Consider the following 24,873-nt stretch of genomic DNA (forward strand, 5'->3'; position numbering starts at 1 on the left):
TTGTTACCCGTGGCTATTCGTTCAATTTTTCCTAAAAATGTTCGACATGCCATGTTTTTTAATGCAATTTATAGTAAAGTCATTGATCCTAAAGATTTGAAAGCTTTGGAGGAAGATATTATTATAATTTTATGCCAATTAGAGATGTACTTTCCTCCATCGTTTTTCGATATCATGGTTCATTTGACGGTTCACCTAGTAAGAGAGATAAGATATTGTGGTCCTGTATATTTGAGAGTTCAATGGGCTTTTGAAAGGCAAATGAGAACGTACTAGGGATATGTTACAAATGCTTATCGGCCTGAGGGTTGTATTGCCGAAAAACTTTTCTACGAAGAAATAGTCGCATATGTTAGTGAATTTATGGTAAATGCAATGAAGATAGGACTTCCTGTATCTCGGCATAGTGGAAGAATGGATGGCCATGGGACTCTAGGTCGTAAACAACTTGATATGTCTTATGAAAACTGGCACAAGGCACATTCATATATTCTGCATAATGAGGATGAAGTTGCACCATATGTCGAAAGACACATGAGACACTTGAGGAAGTACAATCCAAGGGCGAATCAGAAATCCTTGGCTGAAAAACAAAGCAAGTCATTCATTGTTTGGTTCAAAGATGAAATAATCAGGGAACTTGAGGACCCTTCAGTAGTAGTTTCTGATCGAGTTAATAGTTTAGCATTTGGACCCAACTTTAGTGCAACTTACTATTCTGGATATGTTATTAATGGCTGCACTTTTTACACAAGGTTTCAAGATGATATTAGTACTATGCAAAACAGTGGGGTTACTTTGGAAGCTGAAGCTATTCATTTTGCTAGTGCGAAAGATAAGAATCCGGTCTGTGCTACAATGCGATACTATGGAGTCATTGAAGAGATTTGGGAGTTGCATTACTCTAAGTTTTCGATTCCTGCTTTCAAATGCCAATGATTTGACAGTAACGGAGTTGTAGAAAGTAGCTTAGGGCAAATATTTGTCAATCTTAAAAAGACCGGTCACAAAGAGGATCCTTTTATATTAGCTAATCAAGCTAGGCAGATTTTTTACATGACTGACCCCTTTGATAAGAGAATGTCAGCAGTCATCACACCAAGGTCTCGAGTTGCCTTCTTTTCCATCGATGCCACTGGTGATTGTTTAGATGATACTATGTTGGAGGCTAGTTCTTTGGGAAGAAGAAATGTACAAGTTCGGGGTGATGATGATGATGATAATGCTGATGATTCCTCGATGTATGTGAGAGATGACCATAGCGAGGGTACATGGGTTGAAGAACAAAAGAATAGCAAGGGAGTCAAGCTAAAGCAAAAGCGAAAGCGTTCTAGTTAAAATGTAAATATCGTGTAGAATCTGATTGTTTTTGCATAAAACTAACCAACTGATTAGAATCTGATTGTGGCATAAAAGGACCAACTGATTGTTTTTGCATAAAACTAACCAACTGATTAGAACCTGTTTTCCTTTCTTTTTTAGAATGTGATTGTTTTTGCATAAAACTAACCAACTGACTTTGATTTTCAGTAGGTTGATGGCCAGAAAGAAAAAGCAAGTAGGTCATGATGATGCAAGATTGGATCCTGAAAATTCTGAGAAAACGAGACGTGAGGATGAAAGGGGTCGTACTGTACTCAATCTGGTGGGAAAATCTATAAGTGCTGGCACCAAACTCCGTTTAGAATGGCATCCAGTTAAAAGAATTCCTATTGGACATCACCGGTCTCATTTTTCCACATTACATTGGTGTAGTTGTGCGTGAAAGAGTAAATATCACCTATAAGGAGTGGTCTCACCTTCCAAAAGGACTCCTAGATGAATTGTATGATTCTATCACGGTAAGCAAACATACTCATCTTTTATCTTTTAGGAAAAATAATGCATAGAGCTCATTTGTCGCTGGTGTGCCTGTCTTCCTTCTTTTCTTTTCTCTTTTTATTTTTCACTTGTCTTCTTTAAGCTGCTGCGTAGTCTGATGTTGTGGCAGTGGCTTCTGGTTAGTCTGATGTTGTGGCAGTGGCTTCTGGTGGTCAGTACTGATTGTTGTGCATGGTGTTTTTGGCATTGTGTTTTTTTTCTGTTGCAGTTTATAGGCTGTTTATGTGCTGCATGTTCATTTGTTTGCTGCTGCTGTATTGCTGCCCCAATTCAGATTTTAAACATATATAACTTATGATTTTGTGTCAATGCATAGGGGTTTTTATGTCATTGAGAATCGCAAACGTTGGATTCTTTCAAAAGCTGCAAAGCAATGGAAAGCTTTCAAGACTAGATTAAGACTTCAATGGATGTATTTAGAAGATGGAACAATAAGACAACAACCACCATGGAAATATTCTTGGATAGTTAAAGCTGATTGGGATAAGTTCGTGGATTACTGCACTTCTGAGGAGTTCAAGGTAGTATTGTTGTAAATCTCTTAGAAGCGACATAATAGATGTTTAAATTATGTTGAAATTAATAGGCAGTTTACTTATGTTGCGATTTTGCATTTGTACTAACTTTATTTGTCAAAAAATTTGTAGTTATTGAGTGAAAAGAATCTTGAGAGGGCAAAGAAGAAGACCTCAAAATATAGAGGAGGTCGACTTGGCTATCAACATTTTGAAGAACAGATAGTAAGATTTACTTATATGGTATATATTATTAAGGAATATAGTGTGTGATGTTCAAATTTCTCACTAGATACTAACAACATAAATCTAAATTGATTTTCTGCAATATTAGGAACAAGATCTTGAAAAGCGGGGAGTCCATGTGTCACACGTGCCTCGACATTTGACTTGGATTAAAGCTCATTCTCGTCTCAAAAATGGAGCTGTAACTTTCGAAAATCCCACCGATCAAGAAATTTATGAATCAATAGTAAGATATTTACATAAGACTCTTCAAAAAAACCTGCTTATTTTTCATTTAACTCATGTGAATAAGTACCTCATCAATTCTCAAATTGCAGATGGCATTGGAGGCTCAGGTTCAAAGAGGTGAAATCGTTGCTAATGGTCGAGATGATATCTTAGCAAGAGCATTGAATAAGCGTGAACATGGTGGTTTAGTGAGGGCCGTTAGATCAGGCATCACAAACAAAGAGTACTTTGGGTTTAACAAACCAACTGCACCTAGTCAATTGCATGCTGAAATGAACAAGATGAGGTCAGAGATGGGATTTATGCAAAATAATCAAAATATGTTTATGTCTTTCATGATTTCATGCTTAACCCAGGAGCAATTGAGGTCGTTCGTGGCCACTTGTGGTCAATTTGGTGGTTTTGGTGGACATAATGGTCAGTTTGGTTGTTTAGGTGGGCAGGCGGGTCAGTTTGGTTGTTTAGGTGGGCAGACAGGTCAGTTTGATGGTTTTGTTGGACAGGCTGGTGGTTTTGGTGGGCAAGATCAGGTTAGTACACGTGGCAATGGGTCTGGCCAGGCTGTTTCTGGTGGTGTTCACAATGGGTCTGATGGTGTTTATGGCAATGGGTCTGGTGGTTTTGGTGTCAATGGGTCTAGTGTTCGTGGTGGGAATATGATAACTACTGCCCAGTTAAACAACTCAATTGATCATGGATTGCTCAATATTCCATTTACACAACTGCTAACCGAAGGTATTGGAGAACAAGGCAACGAAGGTCATCAGTTTACCCATATTTCTTCAGAGGCTCGATCTCAGCATGATGCGTACATTTCATATGGTTCTGAAACAGAAGCTCAAAAAACGAGAAATCCTTCTGTGCATCAAGAGCATCAGGTTCAGACTGAGGTCGAGGTGTACCATGTTTCTTTGCCTCACGCAGACCCTACTAATCAACATGAGGGTGTAACAAGCCATGCAAAGCAGAGTAATCATTTGGATATCACAAGTAAACATACTTTTCCTGAGGTATTCAGCATTTAATATTTTATTCCGTCAAAGTGATATCCTTCAATATGTATTTGTATAGTATACGCTCACGAAATTTGATTATGTTTCATAACTTGTATTCATAGGGCTGGAGTGATTGTTGTTTGGCTATTGAAGGCGGCGACAAAGGGCTTGTAATAGTTGTTAATGGACAGGTCTTCGTACAAAAGACAACAGAAATGATCAATAATCATGGACGATCAGCGCCACCTGGTCACTATCGAGTCAGTATCACATAAGATATTGTGCCTCATGCTAGCTTGCCATGTCCAAACGACGAATTGCAGTATGTCTGTGAAGCTAAGAACAATTATACATCTTGGCCAATTCACTTGATTCTTCCAAAAAAGGTATTATCATTAAAATTTGATTTTTAATAATGCGCTTATAATGGATTTGAACTGTTGGGATTTTATGGGGTGAATGGAGAATTCGGATTAGATTATCTAGATATGCTACTGTTTGGAATTTATGCGGAGAATTCGGATTAGATTATCTAGATATGCTACTGTTGGGATTAGATTATAATTGATATGAACTATTGGGATTTTATGTTGTTCTGCCTCGATCTCGTTCCAGCAGCGTCAGTCACAATTTTTGGCATCGTCAGTCACAATTTTTTCTGAGTGCTTTACTTACAAGGGGGGGAGTGCCAAAATCAATTTCACTTTTGTTGGGTATCCCAGTCCGTTGATTGGTGTCTCGGGGCGACAAGAATAAATTTGCCTTTCATTCTAGCTCCTGAATCTTGATTGACTGACTAGGTTCTGTTGGACTTGTAGTTTATGTTGGATTTCGGTGTATATCTGTCAGATCATTCAAGTACTTACTGACTACTGTCTAGTGTCTACTTGTGTAGCATTTTGGTGTACTTTAAAGTCTGTCTCATTAGCTTGGCGAATCCTGGTTCCTATCTGTTTGGCTTACTCACATTATATAGACTTGATCAAAAGGCAGGATACATACAACGAGTTCGATTTACGAGCTTGATGAAAATCTGTGTTCTTGTGAAATCAAGTCTGAGTTTCTGATGTGCTTTGTGGAATCAGACCATTGCTCATGGATTTAGTTTCAAGTTTCAACAGTGTCTGTTTATTTTATTTTTTTATTCAGTTTCATTGCTCATATTCTTTCCTGCAACATTGAATCATGGCATGGCATGGCAACATTCTTTCCTGCAACATTGAATCATGTGTGAAGGTTACAATGTTGAATACGTTAGTTTAAAAGTGAAGTTCTAGTGAAGGTAGTTTACCCTGATACCATATGCATTACATATAGAGTAACTCTTTTGGTATCTTAAAATGGAAGTGCACGACTAGTTACTAGATTTCCACCATACTCCTAAAGATTATGTCCCCATCCTTTGAAAAAAAAAGCTTTAGGCATTTATAGTAAGAGATTTTTTTATATATTTAGGTATGTTACTGAGCCAGCTTCCAACTTTACAAATATGAGCTATCCTTGGCATACAAAAAGAAGAGAATTTGGGGTAAGACTTGATAGTTGATAGTAATTCGATGCGATTAAATTATAGAATGGGGTTTAGATCAGTAACAGAAGGCAAAAATTTAGTGAGATCAATTGAGAGAGCATTTCCAAGTTAACAGAAGGCAACATCAGTGAGATCTTGCCTTCTGTTACTAAATAATTTAAAGCAATTATTCAGCTCACTCATGAGTTAACAGAAGGCTCTTGGAGTATCAATGTTGTAGCTTTGGCGGATGAGTATCAGTTTAGAGTAATGTTTGAGTATCAATGTCTAATTCTTTGTGTTTATTTGTTACTTGGTTTCAGATATCTTAATTAGTCATCTAGGTTTTTTATTCAGGAGAATTTTAATATTGCAGCCAACCTCTAATCCGATTCTCCATGGTATAAACTCATCTCAAAAACTTATCTTAGTTTGGAAAATGACTGAACTGCATATATAGCAGTACAGATTTGACAAAACCAGTACACAACACTGAAAAAATTGAACTCATTTCTACTAACAGTTACCTCTGATCTGTATTTTAGAAGTCATTTCATGGAAGGAACAAGAAAATGAATAGCTCTTTGGCAAATCATATAATTAAATTGATCAGTAAATGTCAATTAATTGACCGAGCTGCTTCTTGTTTGCACTGTATTTGTCTGCAGTATTAGCATCATCCATGAAATCGGTCAAGTGGTTTCTCAAATCTCCAAACTGTTAAAGAAAATGTTTGCATTCTCTGAATGTGAAAATGCGGAGTAATAGTTCAGGCCGAAAACATAATCCTGAAAATGCCAGCTCTAGTTTTTCTTCTTACCTAAAACGGGTGCAAAAGGGAGCACGAAAAGTAATTGTTTACGATGTGATTAGTAAATTTTATGATGCTTGTAAATTCTCGGATTATTTGAAACATTTGCGTATTTAGACTAAAAAAATCACAATAATATACCTGCAACAGAAGGAAAAAATACCAGCAAATGAAGAAATAAACAATAATATATATGACAAACAGATGAACTGGAGATGGGAATTGGAAATTTTGTGAAATGGAACAGTCAAAACTCTGAACTAGATAAGACAGTGCTGAAAACTCCAAACTAAAAACTCCCCAAGGCTAATTAATTTCAGTGCTGAGAAGTCCAACTAAAAACTCCCCAAGGCTAATTAATAAAGTAAAATGAGAATGAGCAAACAAAGAAATTCCCTTATTCTGAGAAATTACTTTAGAAAATGAGAATGCTTTATAAACTGCAGTCAACAATAAGAAGAACTGAATAGCAGGGCATAATAACTTACAAATTTTCACCCAACTAGCTCACTGCCTCATAACAGGGTTTTGTTTTGTTACAGAAGTATACCAGATCCTAAACAGTTTCGAAAACTTACATGCTCATACACTAGCAGCTTTAAGTGAAAGGAAATCTGATATCTTGTTAGTGTAGAAATCTGGCTGGATAGAGTTGTTGGGGCTCCTTGATTGTTTTAAGTGATTGTTTAGGATAAGTGCTAAATTTTATTGATAAATTGTGGTTGATATGAATACATCTCTTTTATCATTTGATTTATGTTGTTCATATGAAAAAGGCCAATGCGCACCCGGAAAATGAGGTGACCATTCCGTCCCCACGATCGACATCATCCCAAGGATTAACTACTCACAAGTATGTTATCACTGCCGATGATCTTGAAAAGGTATCTACTAGATGGTTGCAAATTTTGAAAGATCAAGCTATGGGAATGAGAAAGAAGGGTGAAACCATCTCCTTTAGTATCCCAAAATGTGTATTTTTTAATGAACAACCGTTAGATGTTTTGCTTGACTATGAGGACATGCTTGATTGGTGTTTCCAAAAATCGATTGGAGCAGCCCACTTGAATATTTTCATGAAGTAATTACTTGTCCTTTTTTAATTCTCTAATTTTATTTAGAGTTTCTTTGTTCATTAACTTGTTTCATGTCCTATTTTTGATGGGATAAGGAACTTGAAAGTAAGATGTCAAGACGAAGGACTTTCGGGTATGTATGGATTTTGCGATAGTAAAGTTCTATCTCCGTTGAATCCAACAGTGGAAGAGGCAGATCGGTGTGAATATTTAGTTCGTGCCTTTGGGTGCAACAAGGGAAAGAATCGTAATCAACTATTCTTTGCACCTTATAATGAGAAGTAGGTGCAATGCGTATTTTCTAATTTTATTTTCTTTTGATTCTGAAGATAGTTAAAGTTGTTGAATTCTATCGATATGCTATTATTTTCTCTTATAATTTGTGTATATAGTCAGAACTGGATGTTAGCAGTCATAAGCCCTTGGAATGCAGTAGTGTATTGGTTGGATACGGCTGGAGCAGGAAAGGAGATCCCTGAGTTCATTAAAAGAGACATCAATGAGTATGTGTTAACCATAGTTATCAATTTTCCTTGTCAATTTTCCTTAGCCTCCTGTTTCTGTTCTGTTGGATTATCCATTAATATCGAAAAAGAAGCTCATTGAGCTATCATTTTTTTTACGCAAGGGAATTAGAAGATTTAGCATTCTCTATCGAAAGGATATTAAGAAAGTAAAAAGGAATCCAAAAATTGGGTGGATGCAACCAGAGGTATTTCATCTGTGTTCTATATAATACTATGATGTAGTACATTAATACAATAACTTAACTTACCTGATGGATTACTGTATTTCTTTTATTCCTTATATTGTAGTGTCCTCGTCAACCTCAAAACAGGAATGACTCTGGATACTATGTGTGTCGTTATATGATCGATATTTTAGAAAAAAGAGTTCTATGGGTTTGTGACCAGGTATCATTTATCTTTTATACCCAGTATTGTTGTTTAGATGAAAGTAAATACGGTATATAACTCGATGGATTTTTGAGATGAGTAGTGTTTGTGCTAATGTGCTACTCCGTTTCCCTGTAATTCCTATTATTGCTATTACCTATGAATTTGAAGTAAAAATGACTAACAGCTCTAAACCAGCTTTAGACTGCTATAGTAGCAAGCATACAAGATAGCATTATTGCGAAAACAACATCTAAAATCCAAGTGCAAAAGTTCAATACTTAAAAGAATTAAGCAGTCCCTGTCCTTAATTATTCGGATTCCCATACCTTGATTTGCTGCTAAGCCTGCTGTGTCCAGTTGATTACCTGCCATTTTGGGCATTCACATTATTATAATCACCTGCTATTCATTATGGTTAGTCCAGCATCCTTTCCTCCCCCTTCCCTTTTGTCAGCTGGCCTTGCAGTGAGCATACCAGTGAAACCATGAGGATGAGTCTGCAAACTTGCTGTGAACTCTGAAATGACTAGAACAAAAAATTTGCTGTGAACATCTTGCAGTCTACAAACTCTGTCCTGGTTGGTAAAGTCAGTTAGTTGGTTTGTGGTTTGATTCAGGTTTATGGTTTGATTTTTTTTTTTTTTTTTTTTTGGTAGTAATTACAAACAGAACAAAAGGCAAGCAACAGTTTTAACAGTTATGCTATCAGTTTTAACAGTTATGCTATCAACCTCATATTGTCTAGCATAAGTTAAACCCTTCAAAACTGCTAAAGCTTCAGTTTGCAGCACAATTTGCCTGTTCTACTTCCTTCAATATTCCATGAATCCACCTAAGAAGCGTAGCTGGGCAGGTCTTAGCTTTCCTGAAAATGACATTGTTTCTATGAATCCATATCCCCCACAACATAGCAACAAACAGGTTAACTCTCGAGCTCTCATGCCCGTCCTCTTTCCATAAAAAGATCAAAGTAAGGCCCTTTATAATCTGGAAATAGGGATACTAAACGCACTAGTTGTATTGGTTTGATGATTTGATGAATTGATGAGATGAAAGGACAATAAGGAATCAAAGTAAGGCCCTTTATAATCTGGTGTGGGATGAGCAGATAAGTGTTAGTTGGTCGGGTGCTTGGAAATTGTGCAATGCAAATGTGGTAGACTTGAAGATGTTGAAATTGTGCTATCCCCCAGACCTTCACAGTTTTACAGTTTCATTCTGAGCATAGTTGTATCTATCACAGTTGCACATAGTATGCTTTGTTCTGAGCTGCATGACTGCATGCCTCTTGTGTACAGTGGCTGCATGACTGCTTGTATCTATCTTTGTAGCTTCACAGTTTCATTCTAGGCATCGACTCCGAAATTTGATTTGATTGGCTGCAAGTATAGATGATATTGCAAATTTCATTTCTGATAAAAGGCAAATCTCATAAGTGCAAAATGCTTTCCTATAATGAACTATGCATTAGCTAGAACTATGCGTTTACTAAAATACTAATTATGTTACTTATTTACAGTTTTCTCACGAACCTATTCATCGGAAAATGTTGATGAAGTTAGAGACATGTGGGTCGACTATTTTCTCAAGCAAGAAGCAAATGAAGAAAACAAAGATGATGGTATGGAAATAACTCCATGAGTTTTGGTTGGCAAATCGGTGTGAATATATGATTAGATTTTAGAACGTACTTAGTGTTTTACGTTTTTGGAAATTACAATTAATGTAAAGTTGCGTATTGAGCATTACTTTTGGTAAATATATTTTTAGGTAATATGGACTATTATGAAATGTTTATTGAATTATTATAAAATATTACAGCAGCAGGTGTAATATTTACATGCTATTTTGAAATATACTTATTTTACTTATTCATTTATTTTAAACTTTACTTATTTTTTATTATCTCTTACAATATATCTTCTATAATATATATATACATTTTTCTCTTATCTTACTTTCATTAATTCCACTTTCTCTTCCTTGTTTTTCTTATTACTTCTTGCTCCTTTTTTGTTTGATTGGTGACAATGACGATCTCCTACGACGATTCATGTTAGCCGACCCTAAATCATTCCGCCTCGAGACCCCTGAAGGCAAAGAACTCCCTCGACCATGGAACGCCGACAATCTCAGAAGGTTCTATGTTTAAGTCTCATAAGTGTTCTCGCTTCCCTAAAAGTACTTAGTTTATAGCTCTTAGCCATAGTTTTCAGTGATGAACATAGGCTAAATAACATCCCATCATTGTAAACAAAGTTTTATATCTTCAAGGCAATAGTAAAGAGCTCGGCTGGTAAAATTACTTAGCAAATTTTGTTTCCAGAATGTTGTAAGTAGAAGCCAAACATTGGCCAGGCAAGCGCAGCGCACGTCAAAAGGAAAAAAACAAGCCAAGTTCAAGCACATGATCTCATACTTAGTGAAATAATCTAAGTCAATTCAATAATGGTGCAGCATCGTTCGCCCAAGCATGGGGATCATTAGTCCCTTTGGAGAACAAAAGCCCATTCCTACAGTTAGTGAAATAATCTAAGTCATTTCCAAGAATGGCGCATCATCGTTCGCCCAAGCATGGGGCTCATTAGTCCATTTGGAGAACAAAAGCCCATTCCTATACTTAGTGAAATAATTAATATAAGTCATTTTCAAGAATGGCGCGTCATCGTTCGCCCAAGCATGGGGCTCATTAGTCCCTTTGGAGAACAAAGCCCATTCCTATACTTAGTGAAATAATCTAGGTCATTTTCAAGAACGGCGCGTCCTCTTTCGCTCAAGCATGGGGCTCATTAGTCCCTTTGGAGAACAAAAGCCCATTCCTATACTTAGTGAAATAACCTAAGTCATTTTCAAGAATTGCGCGTCATCGTTCACCCAAGCATGGGACTCATTAGTCCCTTTGGAGAACAACGGCTCATTCTCATACCTAGCGAATTAATCCAAGTTCAAAAAACAGGAAAAGTTGAACGGATGAAAAGCTAAGTAAAAAAACATCAAAAGCCAAGCCACGGCCAAACATGTCTAAAAATACAACAAAATCCAAGTCAAAGGCATAACAAGTCAAGGTACATCAAAAGCCACACATACGGCAAAATACAAAAGTCGAAAAACAAATAACATGACAGGGAAGCAAAAGCCTAAGGATAACAAAGGCACGCACGCAGGCGGCATGGCATGAACTACTTAGAAGAAGAAGAAGAGCCAGGAGGCAAAGCACCGGGCATCAGCACATGGTACAGAGCATCTCGATCACCCCGGACCTTCTTCGAACCATCCCGAGAAGCAAGAGTCGAAGGCCCCTGGGAAGAAGGCTCCGCACCCGGACCTCCACCCTCTGCAGTCACACTCTCTGTCGCAACCCCAACCTCATCTTCCTTAGCCAAACGCTTCTGCTCCTCCCTGAGCATATCAAACATAAGAGCCTCCTCTTCAGCAAGCTTCATTTATGATAATCTTTCTCAATAGCGGCAAAGTCAGCAGAAGGAAGCCTACGCGCAAACAACTCATGCATCTTGTCCAAAGAGGACTCCTCCTCGACGGTCAAAGACTGCTGACCCACACTAGCCAAATAAGCCACCCCAGCTTCAGACTTCTTCCACGCCTCAATGTAGCCCTCCGTGGAGGCTTGGCCATCTTCGAGCTCCTTGCTCTTTGCCTAGGCTGCAGATAGCTCTCCCTTAAGCTCTTGTACCTTCTCCTTCTTCTTTGCATATAAACCTTCGTACTTCATATATTTCGCCTTCATCCCATCATGAGTACTCTTCCACTCGGCCAACTTCTCCTTCGCCACCTCAAGGTTAGACTCCATCCTCTGAATCTCAGCCTCGAGATGGGATACCTTGTTAGAGAGCTCCTCCTTTTGCCTCCTAAGGCCATCAAGCTCAACCTCTATCTTCCTTATGTGATATTTGCGCCTGGCCATGGCAGCCGCACGGATGGAAAGCTACACAACCAAACCAAGAGGATTAACATCTAAGGCAAATAAAAAAAAACACATTGAAGAAAGATATCCAAGTACAATTACCTCAGCCCAAGCCATGTGGAATCCATCTAACTAATCATCCAGCGGGATCCCCTCAAAATACTCATCAACAGCTTGGGTGAATAGCACATTCATGCTCTTAGTGAGGCGCTTGAAACGGACTTTCTCACTGATCACCATGAAGGGAGGATCGCCAGAACTCTATGGCTGACCGTCTTCCGCCTTCCTCTTCTTCGAGGCTGGGGAAGAGTCATGTCCTTTACCCACAAAAGCCGACTCCGCACCATCAGCCTGGATAGGAGCAGCACCATCCTCGAGCATATGATCATCATCCTCATGATCTGATTCCTCAACATGAACAACCGAAGGAGCCTTCCCAACTGGGGCTTGTGCACGCCTTGGTGCCTTCTTAGGATCCTATAAAAAACAAACAAGAAGCCAAGAGTAAGATAGAAAATTCAAAGTTGAGAAAAACCAAGGAAACAAAAGCCCTATAATCGGCAAGAGAAAGCTTACTCCGGCCGGGGGGGGGGGGAGCCTTCAAAGCACCCGACGCTATCTTGGCTTGGAGTTGTGCCCTCAGCAACTGAGCCTTGGTGATATGACTTGCCATAGTATCCTCAGGCCTGGTAAAATCTACAAATATCAAAGGGAACAAAAATCATATAGCATACACCAAAATGGAAGCCAAAATGGAAGCCAAAGCAAATCATATAGCAGGCATCAAAGTAAAAGCCAAAATACAACAAGATGTTCAAGGACCCCTCAGCACCATACCCTTCGGATAACGGTGGTTCAGACCAACAGCACACATAAACTCTTCATGTTTTAACTCCTCTCGACCAGGAACCCAATGCATAGGGAGAATACTCACGGTGCCACAAGGCTCAAGAATCATCCGGCTCCGAAGGTATAGGGCCACCAAGGCCTCAGTGTCGTCCATCCGATCCACTTGACGGTTCATGTGCAAATTGGGATCAACTAATGTGGGTACCAAGGCAAAATCCCAAGTGGCAGGCTCCGCGTTGTATAGATACAAAAACTCCCCCCAAAAGTGTGTTGGTTAGACACCAACCTACTGATGACCTTGTACCCCTTACGAACAGAGAAACTCCACCAGCCATACCCATTCGGCTTCGCCGACACAGGCCCCAGATGGAAAAGGTTTCGCCACAATCTCAAGGTAGGACTGATGTCCATCATGTCACAAATCATAAGGAAACAAAGAACAGAGCCCCAAGAATTGGGAGAAACATTACAAATAGCCAAGCCATAGCAATTCAACAACTCTGGAATAAAAGGATGCAGAGGAAAACGTAGACCCATCTCTAAGCTAGCAACATACACATCTATACAACCCGGAGAAGGTGTATTAACAGTAGCCTCTGCACCTGGCTCCACCAACATATACGGGGGCTTGATCCCATACTTAGATGCAAGACCAGACAAGCCACGGCCTAGCCCATTACGAAAAAAACGAACGAAGAATGATCGTATGAGGGCCTATTTTTACACCCCCTTCCCCACCAGACGGCGAGGGGTCGTCGTCCAGATCCGTAAGCTCTTCGGACGCCATTATTATCACTATATTGTTTAATAAACAAGAATCAAAGCAACTCCTTTGAACTCGGGATACTGCCACCGGTACCTCTCTAGGGCCCGGGATCCGATCCTCGTCGTAACAAATTGAGCCCGACGAGAAATTGGAGATCACAACTCCTTTAGGGACGGCCGAGGGGTGTGAACAATCTAAGTTTATTTCTATGGCGGATTCCCCCAACGAATCCCCCTCAGTCCGCCTACTAGACTGAGGGGAAGGAGTGGGTGATGTGTTCGGCTCCAATTGGGGCTTGGAATTATTACCCATCTACAAGCCAAACCCCAATTGCCTACACTTATTCAAAAAATAAAGAGGGGTGAAATCAACGCGTACCTTGGCCAAGTGAAGAGATACACCAAGGGGCGTGTGGAAGTCATCAAGGGTCTCGAACCACTGCCAGCAAGGCACTCAGAGCCGGATTCTATTGGCCTACTCTACAAGCAGATACGGAGAAGTCCAGCATCTACCTTCCAACATCCCGAGTTCAAGGGAGTTGCTTTGATTCTTGTTTATTAAACAATATAGTGACAATAATGGCGTCCGAAGAGCTTGCGAATCTGGACGACGACCCCTCCCCGCCTGGTGGGGAAGGGGGTGTAAAAATAGGCCCTAATACGATCATTCTTCGTTCGTTTTTTCGTAATGGGCTAGGTCGTGGCTTGTCTAGTCTTGCATCTAAGTATGGGATCAAGCCCTCGTATATGTTGGTGGAGCCAGGTGCAGAGGTTATTGTTACTACACCTGCTCCGGGTTGTACAGCTGTGTATGTTGCTAGCTTAGAGATGGGTCTACGTTTTCCTCTATATCCTTTTGTTCCAGAGTTGTTGAATTGCTATGGCTTGGCTATTTGTAATGTTTCTCCCAATTCTTGGGGCTCTGTTCTTTGTTTCCTTATGATCTGTGACATGATGGACATCAGTCCTACCTTGAGATTGTGGCGAAACCTTTTCCGTCTAGGGCCTGTGTCGGCGAAGCCGAATGGGTATGGCTGGTGGAGTTTCTCCGTTCGTAAGGGGTACAAGGTCATCAGTGGGTTGGTGTCTAACCAGCACACTTTTCGGGGGGAGTTGTTGTATGTATACAACGCGGAGCCTGACACTTGGGATTTTGCCTTGGTATCCACATTAGTTGAGCCCAATTTGCACATAAACCGCCAAGTGGATCAGATGGACGACACTGAGGCCTTGGTGGCCCTATACCTTCGGATGATTGTTGAGCCTTGTGGCACCGTGAGTATTCTTCCCATGCATTGGGTTCCTGGCCAAGAGGAGTTAAAACATGAAGAGTTTATGTGTGTTGTTGGTCTGAACCACCGTTATCCGAAAGATATGGTGCTGAGGGGTCCTTGAACATCTTGTTGTATTTTGGCTTTTACTTTGATGCCTTCTATATGATTTGCTTTGGCTTCCATTTTGGTGTAAGTTATATGATTTTTGTTCCCTTTGATATTTGTAGATTTAATCAAGCGTGAGGATCCTAGCTAACACGCAGCAGTCTGTGCGGTCGAACAGCTTGTTGTGCGATCGAACAAGCTGTGTGTGATCGAATGGCTTAACCTGTGTTGTCGAACAAACTGGAATTCTCAGGCAGAAGCTCTGATTTTTACTGTGCGACCAAATGCATTTCCTTGTACAACCGCACAAGTTTTGTGCGACCACAAAACACCCTTTGTGCGACCGAATTCGATTGTGGAGCTGCTATTATAAATACGAAAATCGCAGCAACTTTTAATTAGGCTTTCATTTTGTTAATTACGTGATTTTCTATTTTCTTAGGCTTGGCTTAGAATTCTCTCTCTAGAATTAGTTTAGGGCTTTGATTAGAGATTAGGATTAAGGATTCTTAGCCTCAAATTCTTGATCCTAAATTCAATTCAATCTTTAATTTTCAGATTTCTTTTCTATTTCTTTTGAGCTTTGTTCTTCATTTTGTTCTTCAAGTTTGATGCTAATTCTTCAATTCAAGGTATAATTCTACTTTTCTTTTTGATTTGTTCTTTAATTCTTTAATTGCTTTACTAATTTCGTTTATGCTTTGATTTCATGCTTGAATTCTAGGATTAGTTTGTTATTTTGAATTTCATTGATTTTTCTCCAATTTTTGTGGTTTTAATTTTCTGAATTTTATTGTTTGAATTAGCTTCATTAGTTCAATTAGTTTCATGATTAGGATTAATGTTAGTATAATGTTGATGTTAATCATGGTAATTAAGTAGTTTAGTCTAGAGGTTAGGGATGAAGCCTTGGCATTGAATTTGGGGAATATTAGGGAAAATTCATGATTGATGTTGTGATTAAATGTGATTTAGTTATAGGATTTCCATGACTAGTTGAGTAGTAGTCGTGAATGCTATTTGATTGGCTTAGATTGGAATGTATGATTAGGTTTGTCAAGGCATTGTGAGCCTAATTCGTGCAAGTGAATGATAGTTCCTATTATATGCAAGCTTATCTAGCTTAGGACTATGCGAAAGCTTTCCATAGGCTAGGTTGCTTCGCGTGCTCCATCCGAGAGGTGGCGAGCACGTCATTAGTTTTCATTCCCCTATTTGCTACGTCGTTGCATATTCATGAATGTCTTGACCTTGTTATTTCTTTGATTCGATTTCCATTGCCGATTCCCGAATCTTCTAGAACTTCTTTATTTGTTTGCTTTTTCTAGCTTTGATTAGATTAGTTCAAAAACTCAACTTCCATCCGAACTAGCTTGTGAACGCATAGAGTGAATAGTCAAACATATCCATTCCTATGGGACGATCCCTATACTTGCCGCTATAGTCCATATAGCCGGTTAGTTTAGGTGTTTTATAAATTTTGTTTGATTGGGTGAATTTCTATTCAACGAGGGAAAAACATCTTATCAAAATGGCGCCATTGTCGGGGAATGGCATCACTGTTTGATTTTTCATTCTAGTTCTCTAGACTAGTTCATTTTTCATTTTCTTTTTTTTTGAAAACCAAAAAAAATTGCAAATTCTATTGTTTCTCAAAATGATGAGTCGATTCCGCTTTATGATCTTCTCTCTCTCCATGACAATTTCCTAAGCGCTTTGGAATTTGAATATCCAAAATCATTGTTTGAGAGGCTTCTCTCCATGAAGCATCTTGAAATTCAAGAAGAGCAAAGAATAGATTCTTGTTTGCATTCATTTGAAGTCATGTCCCAACAAGTTGTAAAAGGTTTTTTGGGAATTTCTAACCTATTGCAAGAATCTATTAAGGATGTTTCATGGAGAAGAGAAGAGTTTGATGCTACATTGCCACCTATGATGCATGACATTGAGGAATTGAGTATCGGAAAGTTTGTTCCTACTCGTTCCGCTTTGAGTGAGTGCATCGATGATGGTGATGAAAATCTTTTTGCTCCATTTTGCCTCGAAGTGCTTAAATCGATTCAAATTGAGGAAAAGAGTGAATGTGCCAACCAAAAAGATTTTAAAGTGAATGAAGGATCTTATGTTGAGATTTCTTGTGCTTTGTGTGATGTGAGTGAAGTTGTTTGTGAATCTTTTGTTCTCACTCCCTTCCCTCATTCCCCTTTCCGAAAGAAGAAACTCAACATTTATCCTTCATTTCCCATTTCTTTTCCCTTTTTGTCAAGACTCCCACCGCTTGAGGATTCTTTTTCCTCCATTGATCCAAACAATTCTCCTTACCCAAAGGAGCATGAAGAAGGGAGTATTTCTTTTGTTTTTCATTTTGATTTTTCTTATTTTTGGTTCCCTAACCCTTGTAGGCATAGAGTTGCGCTTTACTTTGTGCTTGCATCTCATTTGACTCTTGCCTACTTGTTACACTTTGATATGTTTGCCATTGCATATGACAAATTATTGCGATCGTTGTCGAGGAAAGAAGCGTCAAGCTAATGACGTAAAAAGAGCGAGTCTCGGGAGGCAACCGTGGGTGTTGGCCACTTGGCCCATGTATACTAATTTTTCTTGATTTTTGAAGTTTTTTGTGCCTCAAGCTATCTTGATGTGGAAATCTTTGCATCCATCTTTGCCATGTCCGGCTATTCTTCTTGGTGAGTTCGTTCGTTATTACGGTTCTTTGCGGGACTAGCTCCCACGACATTTTCGGTAATATCCTTCTAACTCACATGCATTCTTTGGGTTGGGCATCTTTATTGCGGGGCATTGGTTGGATGGGTAGCTATGCCCCTCCTAGTTTTGTTTTAGGCCTTGAGGACATGGGGGGAGATTCTATTGTTTGCTACTTTGATCTCCGTGTGATGGATTGCTTGATTTGTGAATATTTTGGATTTTGTGCATATTTCTTGATTAGTTTCATTGATTTTGTGAATATTTTCTTTATTTTTCTTTTTCTTTTTACTTCCTTTTCTTTTCCCTGGTTTCCTTTTTCATTCCTTTTCTTTCTTTTTCCTTCTCGATCTTTGTCAAGGCAAGTTTTTGTAGGTTTCTTCGGCACTATTCTTGATTTGGGCAAATAAAATTGGAACTTGTAGACTAGAATGCTTTTATTCCTAATTGGTAGATGGGTGCACGGTTTTCAATGTCTTGGGTCGAATTTAGGATTTAGGTGTTAAGAAAGTTGGTTGAACTTTGGGTAGCATGCGTCTTGAACCCTTGGCTTGTGGTAAGATGGTGTCGATTCTATCTAGTGATTTGAAACCGGAGAGAGTGGTATTTGCTCCCATGTGAGGTTCATGTTCAAAATAGCCAAAACACATATTCATTTATTGAGTGGCATGGATCCTTAGCATTGACTTTCTTATCTCCCGAGTTTGACTATTTCCTTCCGAGACCGCGACCGAACTACTTTAGGGGGACGATAGAGGCATTTCTTTCGGTGACTATTTTTCTTTTTAGTTTAGGACTTTATTTTCTGTTTTTCTCATATATTTTTGTTTGCATTTTCCCCCTTGCTAGCCATTTGAGCCTTGCCCCTTCATTTCTTATAAGCACATTACAAGCCTATTAGCCTTTGTTTTATTTTCACCCTTAGAAGTGATATGATGCTTGTTGGTTTGTGTTATGATGCTTGTTGGTTTTGAATGAATATGCAAAGTTGAGGAATGATTGTTATTGGTATGAATGGCAAAGTTTGGGAAGTATGTTGTATATAGTGAATAAATAAGCAAAAGAAAAAGTTTTGAAAAAGCCAAAAATAGAGAAAAAAAAATAAGGCATGAGAAGAGGTTTCAATTGAAACACAAAAAAAAAGAGAATCAAATCAAGAAAAGTGCAAAAAGAGTTGTAGTTTAGAATAGTTGTTGAATAAGCTTGGGGGTACCCCAAATAAGTGGTATGAGTTTTTTTTGGTTCGATATGCTTAAGTTGAGTTCTATCATTGCGCTTCACTTTAGGTATAGGCACCAAATTACCAAATTTATTTCGCACCTTACCCCCTAGCCTACGTTTCATCCTAAAAAGTCCTCTTGACCTTTTTAGTTGAGTCATTGTCGGTGGAGGGAGGATTTAGTCAAGTTTAGGGAATGGATTGTCATGCTAAGATGTCGGGTAGCCTAATCTTGTTTTCCGGCGCCTTCGTGGTGTCTCGAGACGCTATTCTCAAGGGGGGATAGGATCTAGAGATTTGACTTGGTATGCTCGGTTGTAGGGGAATTGATAAGTGCTTACCCTTAGTTCACTTTGCTTGGCATTTGCATCTTTCACTCGATTTAGGACATTGTTTAGCGTGCTTGCGTTTATTTGGTTAGTAATATTAGCATTCTCTCATACTTGTTCCAAAATAAAGGCCCTTATCTTGAGTTTTGTAGTTTCGTTTTTCTTTTTCTTTCTTTTCTTTTCTTTTCTTTTCCTTTCTTTTCTTTTTTGGTTTGTTTTTCATTTTTAGTTCTTGCCTTGATTCAAATTTTTGGAAGAGTTATGGGTGTTTCTCTTTGGAAACCCTTGCGAGATCCCACTCGTCCTCATGAGCGATTGTGGGGTTCAAAGAGCTTGTTGCATGCGCTTAAATGCAACCGTGATTCCTACGAAAATGAGTTAGTGTGCATTCTTGTAGATCTTATTTTCGTAATTTTGATTTTTAATAAATAAGCTCATTCTCCTCCCCGTTTCTCATTCTAGCTTGGAGGAGTTTGATGAGCGACATAAAAATGTCGCTCTTAGCTTAGGATTTTAGTTCGTTTTATTATTATTTTTGCTTAGTTTTATCGTTTTTAGTTCGTTTATCGCATTTTTGCATTAATCGTAATATTTTCTCGTCTTGCGTAGATTTTAGTCGTTTTTGCTTAAAACGTGCCTTTTGTGCGCATTCTCATTGCGTAAGCGTCGTTTCGAGTATTGACGTGTTAATATTGTGTCATTATGCTTGACGATGTTTAAAATGATTTTACGATTTGTAAAAATGCGATACGAATTATTAATACGAATTTCAATTTTTAATAACGTGCTTTGCGATTTGCTAACTTGCTATACGATTCTTTGCATGTGCAGCGACGAAGCTTTGTGTGTGTGCATATCACACGAGCCTTACAAGTGCAGCCACACGAGCCAAGGCAAAGCAGCCCCAGCAGCTGCACTCGTACACACACAGCAACAGCAAGTACAGTACAGCAGTAGCGCGCATTCAGCTTCGTTGCATCCATTTCCAAGGCTCTTTGCAGCAGCTCTCTTGCTCACCTTTAAGCCATCACACAGCAGCCTTGCACTCTTCATTCAGCACGTACACACAGCCACAACTGCTGTACACGAGCAAGCAACCAGCAGCCAAGTGCAGCCTCGTGCACGAGTATGGCTGCAACCTTGCTTGCCTTGTGTGTGCTGTTCATGAGCCCTTGCAGCAGCCATGTGGGATTATTTTCATGAGCTTTGAAGCTCCTTAACAGCAGCCCTACACAGCCACAACAAGGAAAAGCAGCGCAGCAGTGCAGCAAATAGCGCAGCAGAACACGCAGCTGTGGGCGCAGCAGAACACGCAGTTGTGGGCGCAGCTAACACGCAGCAGTCTGTGCGGTCGAACAGCTTGTTGTGAGATCGAACAGGTTGTGTGCGATCGAATGGCTTAACCTGTGCTGTCGAACAAACTGGAATTCTCAGGCAGAAGCTCTGATTTTTGCTGTGCGACCGAATGCATTTCCTTGTTCGACCGCACAAGTTTTGTGCGACCACACAACACCTTTTGTGCGACCGAATTCGATTGCGGAGCTGCTATTATAAATACGAAAATCGCAGCAACTTTTAATTAGGCTTTCATTTTGTTAATTACGTGATTTTCTATTTTCTTAGGCTTAGCTTAGAATTCTCTCTCTAGAATAAGTTTAGGGCTTTGATTAGAGATTAGGATTAAGGATTCTTAGCCTCAAATTCTTGATTCTAAATTCAATTCAATCTTTAATTTTCAGATTTCTTTTCTATTTCTTTTGAGCTTTGTTCTTCATTTTGTTCTTCAAGTTTGATGCTAATTCTTCAATTCAAGGTATGATTCTACTTTTCTTTTTGATTTGTTCTTTAATTCTTTAATTGCTTCACTAATTTCGTTTATGCTTTGATTTCATGCTTGAATTCTAGGATTAGTTTGTTATTTTGAATTTCTTTGATTTTTCCCCAATTTTTGTGGTTTTAATTTTCTGAATTTTATTGTTTCAATTAGTTTCATTAGTTCAATTAGTTTCATGATTAGGATTAATGTTAGTATAATGTTGATGTTAATCATACTAATTGAGTAGTTTAGTCTAGAGGTTAGGGATGAAGCCTTGGCATTAAATTTTGGGGAATTTTAGGGAAAATTCATGATTGATGTTGTGATTAAATGTGATTTAGTGATAGGATTTCCATGACTAGTTGAGTAGTAGTCGCGAATGCTATTTGATTGGATTAGATTGGAATGTATGATTAGGTTTGGCAAGACATTGTGAGCCTAATTCGTGCAAGTGAATGATAGTTCCTATTATATGCAAGCTTATCTAGCTTAGGACTATGCGAAAGCTTTCCATAGGCTAGGTTGTTTCGCGTGCTCCATCCGAGAGGTGGCGAGCACGTCATTAGTTTTCATTCCCCTATTTGCTATGTCGTTGCATATTCATGAATGTCTTGACCTTGTTATTTCTTTGATTCGATTTCCATTGCCGATTCCCGAATCCTCTATAATTTCTTTATTTGTGTGCTTTTTCTAGCTTTGATTAGATTAGTTCAAAAACTCAACTTCCATTCGAACTAGCTTGTGAACGCATAGAGTGAATAGTCAAACATATCCATTCCTATGGGACGATCATGAATAGGAACTATTCATATAGCCGGTTAGTTTAGGTGTTTTATAAATTTTGTTTGATTGGGTGAATTTCTATTCAACGAGGGAAAAACATCTTATAATTGGACAAGTATTAGTCGGGTTTTATTTAGGGTTTTAACCCATCCCGAATATGTTTCTAGGATGCTCATGTAGTTGATCATATATTTACTTGACCGTGCAGACGCTCCTAAAATAGGTTGTGCAGTTACTACCCTGACCATGGATCCAACAAGGTATATTGCCGACTGTGGGTCTAGCGTCGGCATGGTCAATTTCTGGGAGAGAGATAAGAACCTCGCACAAGGTGGAGTGCCCATTGGTCACAAGTCGGCGGTTCTTTGCCTAGATGCTCGAGCTCGGCTTGTATTTAGTGGCAGCTGATAAGGCATCTCTGTGTTGCGTAGGGATGACAAGCATCCACACATGTCTATTTATATTTGTTTGTCTCAACTGACCACAGTGGACCAGTTAAATACTTGGCCGTGGAGGGCAACAACGAAGATAAAGGTCAATTGTATGTTATTTTCAATTGAAGCCTCGACAAATCTGTGAAGGTAGGAATGTAGCAGATCAAGAGAAAATGCATATGATACTGCATCAGCAAGTGAATGGAGGTTAACTCTGCATCAGAATCGTTTCGGTAAGACCATGGCTACCGGTGACTGCAATCATCTGACCATGGAGGTTAACTCTGCATCAGAACCGTATTATTTCTCTTTTTAGAAGGTACGTTGCCTAACAATTTGTATGTATGAGGGAGGAGGGTAGAGAAAGAAATTGTTATTATGGAATTATCATTCTGGTATTTGATCCAAATGTATTGTGTGTTCTTTTAAAATGCTTTTGAAATCGTCAGTAGACTTTGAGGAAAACTACTTACTGCAGCTACTCTGTATTTGTATAATTTTGATATTTATTATGTGAATTATGTTTTTGTTTTTCAGCAAGCCCTATAATTGAAAGACAATTTGAAAGGTTTATTGTAGTGTCAAGAGTACAACTGATGATGGGAGGGTACCTTGTGAGTTTTCAATATATTACTCCAGTATTCTATATTTGACCGGGACATACAGCGGAATCAGTCCACATTTTGTTGTAGTTAAATGTTATAACATTTCACAATGTTTCTAATGCAACTTAATCTAAATTTTAATTTCTTGAAATGTACGAGGAGACTTTGTTCACAAAGTTAGTCCTTATTTTAGACAAACATCACGCCTTCTCTATTAACATTAGCATACAAATTCATTAGCATACATTTTTGTTCACAAAGTTAGTCCTTATTAACATTAGCATCTTATATCAATTTGTAAATGCTATTCTTTTACTAAACATTTCTACAAAATAAATTTGTATAACTTGGGGGACCGTACGCGCTAACGCACGGTCCAACAACTAGTTATTCTAAAATTAAGATATACGCTCTCGTATATCACTAAATGGCATAGATAACGACAACAATGATCGAATCAACAATTCAAAAAAGAATTCCAATTACAGAATACAGCAGGATTTTTCAACCAATTAGACTCGGGATTCAAGTATGGAATTTGTGAAATGGATTAATTAAAATAGAAAATTGAAGCAGCAGCTGCAAAAATTCAATTAAAACTACATGATATGATTTACGTAGAATATATATACAGCATAATCATTCATGAATGAAATTTGCGAAATGGATTGCTGAAACCCTAAAATTGAACCAGTAGTTGCAGAAAATCATTCAAAGCCCAAAAATATGGATAAATAAAGACATCGGAATTTTAAAACTTGAGAAAAATGGTGATCTAGCAAGTAAATTTTGAGAAATCAGATCGAAATGTGATGTGAAACCCAAACATACGCGCAATTGGAAAATCGGAAATTCAAACAGTAGAAAACCCTAAATTAACAAATTGAAATCGAAATTAAGAGAGAGAAGAAACCTGACGACATGATGATCACGAGAAAGCATACGAAGCAAAGAGACCTCGCGAAGAGTGGTAGGAGGAACACCTTCATCGTCTTCGTGAAGACGAGCTTCTTGAGAGCAACGATCTTCCCAGTAGATTTCTCCCTAGCACGATAAACCTTGCCATAAGTACCTTCTCCAACTTTCTCAAGCTTCTCAAACGCATCCATGGCGGACAATGCAATTTTCTCTCTTCCTGTTGCTGTTGCTTCCATTTTTGCTCTCTTTTTTCTCTCTTCAACTTTTACCAGATGATTTAATTTCAGAATAAAAAACCCTAACTCAGATAAATCAATGCCCCAGTTTTCAGTGAGGAGCGGAGTAATGAAGAAGATCGAGTATATATGGGGGAGAGAGTGAGAGACCGTTAACCCAGGTTCTTTTTCCCCAATATATAACGGCTCTAATTTCGAAATTCAAATATGGGGAGCAACTTCAGATATTTGGAACTTCTATTCGATGTGTTGTGTTGCTAACTTGCTAAAGCCCAAAGGGGACTATTCGTTACGATATTGGACTTGGACCAACATAACTAGCCCATATGCCTAGAACCTCATCACGTTGGCTATACCCCTTCAAAATGATGTCGTTTTGTGTTGTTCAATATGAACATTTATATAAAATATTTTAAAATGAACATTTTCTTATTGATAGAAATAAATACTATTTACTGATTTGGAAATGAACATATATCTAATGATTTGGAAATGAACATTTGTCTACTGATTCGAAAATTTACATTTATCTAATAATTCAGAAATTAACATTTACTCTCTTCGTCCCAACTCGTCCCGTTTTCCTTATAAATGCGTCCCAATTTACTTGCCCCTTTTTCTAAATGGCATGAATTTACTAATTGTATATAATTTCTCTCATTAAAATGACTCACTTGTATTCCTACTTTTTTAAAGGGTTGGCTCATTATCCACTAACTATATTAAAAAAAAAATATCACTATCAACTACC

At 38.5% G+C, this 24,873-nt stretch overlaps 1 protein-coding gene across 1 annotated transcript; it reads right to left on the bottom strand.

Moving 5' to 3' along the window:
- Positions 1 to 5,759: 5,759 nt before the first annotated feature.
- On the bottom strand, positions 5,760 to 24,302 carry LOC110804047 (cell division control protein 2 homolog C). The gene is made up of 2 exons (XM_056835074.1): positions 23,882 to 24,302; positions 5,760 to 6,195 (listed from the first exon to the last, which is right to left on the bottom strand). Exons 1-2 carry the CDS (start codon positions 24,120 to 24,122, stop codon positions 6,179 to 6,181), a joined length of 258 nt encoding a protein of 85 aa, XP_056691052.1. The 5' UTR covers positions 24,123 to 24,302; the 3' UTR covers positions 5,760 to 6,178.
- Between the last annotated feature and the right edge of the window lie 571 nt (positions 24,303 to 24,873).

The sequence above is a fragment of the Spinacia oleracea genome, chromosome 1 (assembly GCF_020520425.1).
Source record: "Spinacia oleracea cultivar Varoflay chromosome 1, BTI_SOV_V1, whole genome shotgun sequence".
NCBI lineage: Eukaryota > Viridiplantae > Streptophyta > Magnoliopsida > Caryophyllales > Amaranthaceae > Spinacia > Spinacia oleracea.

What these genes read in the sequence shown, in the direction of transcription:
- LOC110804047 (XM_056835074.1), bottom strand. Translation starts at nt 24,122, where the DNA reads ATGGAAGCAACAGCAACAGGAAGAGAGAAAATTGCATTGTCCGCCATG.